The sequence below is a fragment of the Mandrillus leucophaeus genome, unplaced genomic scaffold (assembly GCF_000951045.1).
Source record: "Mandrillus leucophaeus isolate KB7577 unplaced genomic scaffold, Mleu.le_1.0 Scaffold46, whole genome shotgun sequence".
In the NCBI taxonomy this organism is placed as follows: domain Eukaryota; kingdom Metazoa; phylum Chordata; class Mammalia; order Primates; family Cercopithecidae; genus Mandrillus; species Mandrillus leucophaeus.
This window is the reverse complement of record NW_012104920.1, coordinates 1427188-1434489: the sequence shown is the minus strand read 5'-3', so window position 1 is coordinate 1434489 and position 7302 is coordinate 1427188. Positions and strand designations below refer to the sequence as shown.

Here is a 7302-nt window from a genome sequence, read left to right as displayed (position 1 = left end):
GCCCCTACCCCAGCTCAGACTCCAGCCCACATCCAAGCCCACACCTCCGCCCCTACCCCAGCTCAGACTCCAGCCCACATCCAAGCCCACACCTCGGCCCCTACCCCAGCCCAGGCCTCAGCTCACACTGAAGCCCATACATCAGCCCAGGCCCAAACCCACGCTCCGCTCCACACCCCTGAGCATACTCACTCCCAGGCCCACAGCCCTGAACACACCTCAGCCCATGCCCCAGCCCAGGCTCCTATGCCTGCCCCAGCCCACCCCCAGGCCCATGCCCTTGAGCACACCTCATCCCTTGCCCCAGCCCACTCCCCAGCCCAGGCTCCTATGCCTGCCCCAGCCCACCCCCAGGCCCATGCCCCTCAGTACACCTCAGCCCATGCCCCAGCGTATATCCCAGACCACTCTCATCTAGTCTGTAGCTCGGTTCCTGTCCCAACCTCTGCCCCAGCTCCTCCCGGAACTCTTGCCCCACACAGTACTCCTGTCCTAGCTCCTACACCAGCCCCTGTCCCAGCCTCTGCCCCCGCCCCTGCCCCAGCACTGGTCATGGCCCTGACTACCACTCCTGTCCCTGATCCTGTCCCTGCCACCACCCCTGCCCCTATCATAACTCCTATACCCTCTCCCCGACCTGCCTTCAGCCATGACCTCTCCACTGGCCATGTGGTCTATGATGCCCGCAGGGCAAAGCAGAACTTCTTCCATATGTCCAGCCCCCAGAACCCTGAGTATTCAAGAAAAGACTTGGCTACCCTCTTCAGGCCCCAGGAGGGTCAGGACCTGGGGAGTTCTGGTATATCTGAGCAAACAAAGCAACGCAGTGGGGATAGTGCCAAGCTTCCTGCAGGATCCATACTGGGCTACCTGGAGTTAGGGAATATGGAATGGAAGATCTCAGATGACGCCAAAGATAAGTTCCCCCAGACCAAGAATTCCCCTTACTGCAGCTTCCATCCTTGCAGTTCTGAGAAGAAGACAGACTCCCAGGCTCCAGTCTACCCCAAATTCCTTGTCTACTCCCGGGATACTGCATGTGTCAAGCCTTGCTTTCATTCTACAACCACTGCCCAGAGCTCAGTATGCACCCTTTCTCCACCATGCACTCTTTCCCTGCCTCTCGTTCCTCCCAGATCCTTTGTTCCTCCTCAACCCACCAGCCATCAGAGGCCCTCCACCTTAATACAAACCCCTACTGTTCTTGCAACCTCCAAGTCTCCTCAGTCCATCCCCACTTCCCACTTCCCCAACCCTTCCCTGTTCGCCACCATTTCCCAACCCCTGATCCAACCCCAATGCCCTGAATGTCGTGAGAGTCTAGGCCTTACCCAACATTCTGGCCTTCAAAGGACCCCGTGCCCTTCAAAAGACTCCAGAGTTCCCAGGAATCTGGACCTTGCCCAAAACCCAGACCTCCACAAGAACCCAGACCTTACCCCAGATCCAGGCCTCCACAAGAACCCAGGTCTTGCTCAAAATCAAGGCCTACATGATTTCCCAAGCCTTCGCCAAGATTCTTATCTATGCCAGAATCCAAGCCCTTCTCAAGACTTTGGCCTCCACAAGAATTCAGGCATTAGTCAAGATACCCACCCCCAAAAGAACACAGGTCTGACTCAAGAAGCGGGTATCCTTAGGAGCCCATGTCTCACCCAACACCCTGGCCTCCACAAGAAAACACCATTTACCCAAACTTCTGATCTTCAGAGGAGTTCAGGCTTTACACAAGACTCTGGAGTCTATAGGAATTCTGAACCAAACCAAGAGACTGTGGTCTATAAAAATCAAGATCTCTCCCAAGCAACTGATCACCAAAAGAACCTAGGCTCTTCTAAAGATTCTGGAGGTCACAAGGATACAAGCAATGTCCAAGATTCAGGAGTCTGTAGTACCCCAGGCCTTACTGAAGATTCTGGATCACGGAAGGATCCATATGTTGCCCAAGACTCTGAAGTCAACAAGAGCTCAGGAGTTATCCAGGAATCTTGTCTCCGCAAGAGCCCAGGCCTTGTCCAAACCTCTGGCCTCCCAAAGTGCTCAGGCCTTACCCAAGACTCAGGAGACTACAAGAATCCAGGACTTATCCAAGATTGGGGTGGCCACAAAGTTAAAGGCCTTACTCAAGATTCCAACCTCCCAAGCCTTACCCAAGCCACTAAAGATGAAAGAAGATTTAGCCCTCCCCAAGATGTTGGAGTTTACAGGAGCTCAGAACATAGACAAGACTCTAATCTCCACAAGTGCCCAGGAATTAATCAAGATCCTGGCCCTCATAAAGACCCAGCCCTTGTCCAAGACTCTGGCCTTCCCAAGATTTCAGGCCTTACCCAGGAATCTGGCCCCTACAAGAACTCATGCCTCATCCCAGATCCTGGCCTCCACAAGAACCCAAGCCCTGCCCTAGGTTCTGATTCTGTCCAGCTTTTATCCCCACTTCAGACCCCAAAGTCCACACTGTCCCCGATGAAGTCATTTGTGCCTGAGAAGGCTGCTCAGAAGGAGGACGCACAGCGGCACGTCCTCTGGGCTCCTGTCCAACTCAATCAGAACTCCTTCTCTTCCAAGGTCCAAGTGGTCTCCAGTGACCTGCAGACCTTCTCAGAGGTACCTGTATTAATTGAGCTGCAGTCATCCTCCCGGCAGGCAGGCAGCCAGCACAGGGTGTACCGCCCTGTGGATACAGTTCCTTCAGGCTACCAGAACTATCGTCAGATGTCTATGCCTTCCCAAATCAACTGGAAGTCCCACTGCCCTGGACCAGGCACCCGGGCAGGGCATGTGGTTTTTGATGCCCGTCAGAGACAGTTGGCAGTGGGCAATGACAAGTGTGAAGCTCTGTCTCCTAGGCACCTTCGTCAAGAGGCACCCAGCAAGTCAGGGGAAACCATCAAGGAGTGGGGATATCAGAATGTGATGAGAACCTTGGACAAAGAGGGGACAAAAGTGCATCAGGAATAAAGAGGCGAGAGAAATGTTCTGTGTGTGTTTGAGGACATCCACCCCAGCCCATCCCTGATGCTGGCCACTCACAGAGCTGATGAGGACAGGTCCCTGTTTCTCCTCCGTAGCTGCATAGCTAAGCCCATTATCCTCAAGGCCCTAGAGCTGCTCTGTCCCATACACTAGCCTTTAGCCAAATGTGGCTATTAAAATATATATTAGGCCTGGTGCAGTGGCTCACACCTGTAATCCTAGCACTTTGGGAGGCCGAGGTGGGCAGATCACAAGGTCAGGAGTTCGAGACCAGCTTGGCCAACATGGTGAAACCCCGTCTCTATCAAAAATACAAAAATTAGCTGGGCATGGTGGTGCACGCATGTAATCCCAACTACTCGGGAGGCTGAGGCAGGGAGAATCGCTTGAACCTGGGAGGCGGAGGTTGTGGTGAGCCGAGATCGTGCCATTGCATTCTAGCCTCCGTGACACAGCAAGACTCTGTCTCAAAAAAAAAAAAAAAAAAAAAGTAGATGTTTCTGCAGAACAGAATTTTAAATTTCGTTTAATTTTAATTTACATTTCCTTTTTTTTTTCTTTTTTTTTTTTTTTGAGACAGAGTCTTGCTCTGTCACCCAGACTGGAGTGCAGTGGCGTGATCTCGGCTCACTGCAACCTCTGCCTCCCAGGTTCAAGCAAGCGATTCTCCTGCCTCGGCCTCCTGAGTAGCTGGGATTACATGTGTGCACCACCACGTCCGGCTAATTTTTGTATTTTTAGTAGAGATGGGGTTTCACCATGTTGGCCAGGCTGGTCTCGAACTCCCGACCTCAAGTGATCTGCCCGCCTCGGCCTCCCAAAGTGCTGGGATTACAGGTGTGAGCCACCACGCCCGGCCACATTATCTATGTTTCAAGTACTCAACAGCCACAGGTGGCTGGTGGCTACTGTATCAGACAGGACCAACTGAGGACCTTGCCATCGTCACAGAAAATTATATTGGAGAGCCATGCTTTAGAGTCTAGAGGAACTATTCCTTGTCACCCATTCTTAATATCTTCAAAGCTTCCACAGAGTCCAGAGAACTTAGTTCTTTTTAGAGTGCCTCGGAAGCCACCCTCTGGGGAGGAGGTGAGATGCAGGGATGTCTAATGCCTGGTTACTCCAGACTGTGAGAAAAAGCCCAGTCTCCAGTTCTCCTGATCTGGCCTCTTGGGTCACAACCAGATGTGTGTGTATGGGAACCTACTTGCGCAGTTCTGGGCTGCTTTGCTGCTCTCAGTTCTCCCAGGGACCCCAGCTCTGGTTGCTGAGGGAGAAAAGCTCTCTGTCAGTGGCTAGGAACCCCTGAGGTCTGGGCTTCCCAAACTGATCTCTAGAGTTGGGGAGTCTCTTCTTTTACAGGCCTCTAATTTTCCTAGGTGTCCCTCCTCCTTAATTTTCTTATCCATGGACTTAGGCCTATCCCATCCTGGAGACCGACCAAGGGCAGAAGGAATGTAAGAAGTCGTGGCCCAGGCTGGGCACGGTGGCTCATGCCTGTAATCCTAGCACTTTGGGAGGCTGAGGCGGGAGGATCATCTGAGGTCAGGAGTTCAAGACCAGCCTGGCCAACATGGTGAAACTCTGTCTCCACTAAAAATACAAAAAATTAGCCGGGTGTGGTGGCAGGCACCTGTAGTCCCAGCTACTCAGGAAGCTGAGGCAGGAGAATTGCTTGAACCCGGGAGGCAGAGGTTGCAGTGAGTGGAGATCACGCCACAGCACTCCAGTCTGGGTGAGAATGTGAGACTCTGTCTCAAAAACAAAACAAAACAAGACTTTGAGATCCCTGCCATGACTCAGGTAGCAGTGACCTGAGGTGGGCATCACTAACATGTATGTCTCTTCTATGAGTCAAACGTCCATTTCTGGGTCACGATCTGTGTGCTCCTGCCTAACACTACCACCTTTGGGATTCCAAGATGCACCCCCACCCCACCCAGTCAGGGAACCCCTTTCCAGCACCTCCCTGGCTCAGCTGTGCAACCTTTCTAGGCGGTACTCTCCTCATCCCCAAAATGAGGAAGTTATAATTACCTGGAAGAACTCTAGTAGATCTAAGTGACCAGGGCTCCTGTGTCACACAGGGATGCAGGGGTCCCTATCTCTCCCCAGGCCCTAGGGTGTGTCCTTCATTACTTTTTTTTTGAGATGGAGTTTTGCTCTTATCGCCCAGGCCGGAGTGCAATGGCACAATCTCAGCTCACTGCACCCTCTGCCACCTGGGTTCAAGTGATTCTCCTGCCTCAGCCTCCCGAGTAGCTGGGATTACAGGCATCCACCACCACGCCCGGCTAATTTTTGTATTTTTAGTAGAGACAGAGTTTCGCCACGTTGGCCGGGCTGGCCTTGAACTCCTGACCTCAGGTGATCCACCTGCCTCAGTCTGCCAAAGTGCTGGGATTAGGGGTGTGAACCACCGCACCTGGCCCATCCCTCATTATTGTTTGCGACTCAGAGCCATCCTATTACCGGTCTCAAACCCCAAGGAATGTTTGAGTGGGGTTGACATGGGCATGAAAAGAGACAGAATAACCTATCTCCAAAGGAACTACAACTTCCATCAGGCACTACTTCAGCCGAACAGGAAAGGATGTGGGGGCGTGGCTCCTACGCCCTAGTAGAGCGGGAAACTACAACTCCCAGGATAACGCGGGATCTCAGCAGGGCTAAAGGAGTGACTGAGCTCTGACTGGCGACCCGACCTGGCAGAAACCACCCCGACAGCCTCCAGAAAGGGGCGTGGCCGAAAATGTAGGGGCGTGGCCACGTGGGCATCAGGAAGAAGTAACCTGTTGAATCTATTTCTCCTCCCCACCCTTACTGCTTCCCATAAGGGGGAAGCCGCTGACCAATAAGCCTCTTCCAAAAAAGAGGTAAAGGGAGGTAGACAAGGGGCGGCGGCGGAGCCTGGCTACTGCATTCCGTGGGAGGCGCAACAGTTACTTTCTACCTGCTGAGTTCGGTGAACCAGTTCATGCGGGCGGGGAACTGCATATGAGAAAAGGGCCAGGACAGAGGAGGTATTTATTTGTTCATTTTGAGGACTAAATTTAGAATCCATCATCTACAGACCCATTTGTAGCTTGTGTCTGGGGCACTCGCTCTGCCTCAGAAAGAGGGAAGAACGGGGACGACTTTTTGGCAGCAAAGGAAAGGCCCGTCTAGGCCACCTCCCTTCCGTGCTTTCCCTAGCCCGAAACGATAGAACCGCATGGCTTCCGCGGTCTGGGGGAGTGCCCCCTGGTGGGGCCCGCCGCCCCCGGCCCCAGCTCGGCCGCTCACGGACATCGACTTCTGCTCCGGGGCACAGCTGCAGGAATTGACGCAGCTGATCCAGGAGCTGGGTGTGCAGGAGAGCTGGAGTGACGGGCCCAAGCCCGGAGCCGATCTCCTCCGGGCCAAGGACTTTGTCTTCTCTTTGCTTGGTAAGTAACCCTACTTGCCTTTGGGAACTCACAGCTCTCAGCCTCACTACGCCCCCGCCCCCGCCCCGGCTTTGGGCGACACCCTCACGATCCGTTCCCTTTTTTTAGGTCTAGTTCACCGCCGGGACCCTCGCTTTCCTCCCCAGGCAGAGCTCTTGCTGCTTCGTGGTGGGATTCGCGAGGGCTCCCTGGATCTGGGGCATGCACCCCTCGGTCCCTACGCCCGAGGACCTCACTACGATGCCGGCTTCACACTCCTAGTGCCCATGTTTTCACTGGACGGCACTGAACTGCAACTGGACCTGGAATCCTGTTACGCACAGGTCTGCCTCCCAGAGCTGGTGTGCGGAACCCCTATCCGCGAGATGTGGCAGGATTGCTTAGGACCCCCAGTCCCAGGAGCACGTGATTCGATCCACCGAACGGAGAGCGAAGAAAGTTCCAAGGACTGGCAAAGCTCTGTAGACCAGCCGCACAGCTACGTCACTGAGCACGAGGCGCCAGTGTCTTTGGAAAAATCACCTAGTGACGCTTCATCGTCCGAGTTGCCTCAGTATGACGTCGTCGACCTTGGCTCTAGCGCGCCTTTGAAAACACTGAGTAGTGACGTCACCAAGGCAGACGTCGAAAGCCCAGTTCCAAAGCCGTCGGAGGCTCGGGAAGCGTGGCCCACATTATGCCCCTCCCAGGTGGCTACCTGGTTCTTTGCTACGCTGGCGGCCGTCGCCGAGTCTCTGATCCCTGTCCCGGGTGCTCCGCGTCTGGTGCACGCAGCTCGCCACGCGGGTTTCACCACCGTCCTTCTGGCTACTCCTGATCCCCCTCGCCGCCTCCTGCTCTTCGACCTGATCCCAGTGGTATCCGTGGCCGGCTGGCCCGAGGGGGCTCGGAGCCA

General features: G+C 54.4%; 2 protein-coding genes across 2 annotated transcripts in view; both read left to right on the top strand.

Annotated features, from left to right (window-relative positions):
- The window catches only part of LOC105549967 (mucin-1-like), a 14628-nt gene extending 11545 nt beyond the window's left edge, over positions 1-3083 (top strand). The window contains exons 4-6 of the mRNA XM_011994738.1: positions 93-198; positions 2443-2607; positions 3072-3083. Coding sequence (XP_011850128.1) covers positions 93-198; positions 2443-2607; positions 3072-3083 — 283 coding nt within the window. The remainder of the gene's footprint in view (positions 1-92; positions 199-2442; positions 2608-3071) is intronic.
- A 2564-nt stretch (positions 3084-5647) lies between these two features.
- The window catches only part of TMEM102 (transmembrane protein 102), a 4334-nt gene continuing 2679 nt past the window's right edge, over positions 5648-7302 (top strand). The window contains exons 1-2 of the mRNA XM_011994737.1: positions 5648-6407; positions 6516-7298. Coding sequence (XP_011850127.1) covers positions 6194-6407; positions 6516-7298 — 997 coding nt within the window. The 5' untranslated portion in view covers positions 5648-6193. The remainder of the gene's footprint in view (positions 6408-6515; positions 7299-7302) is intronic.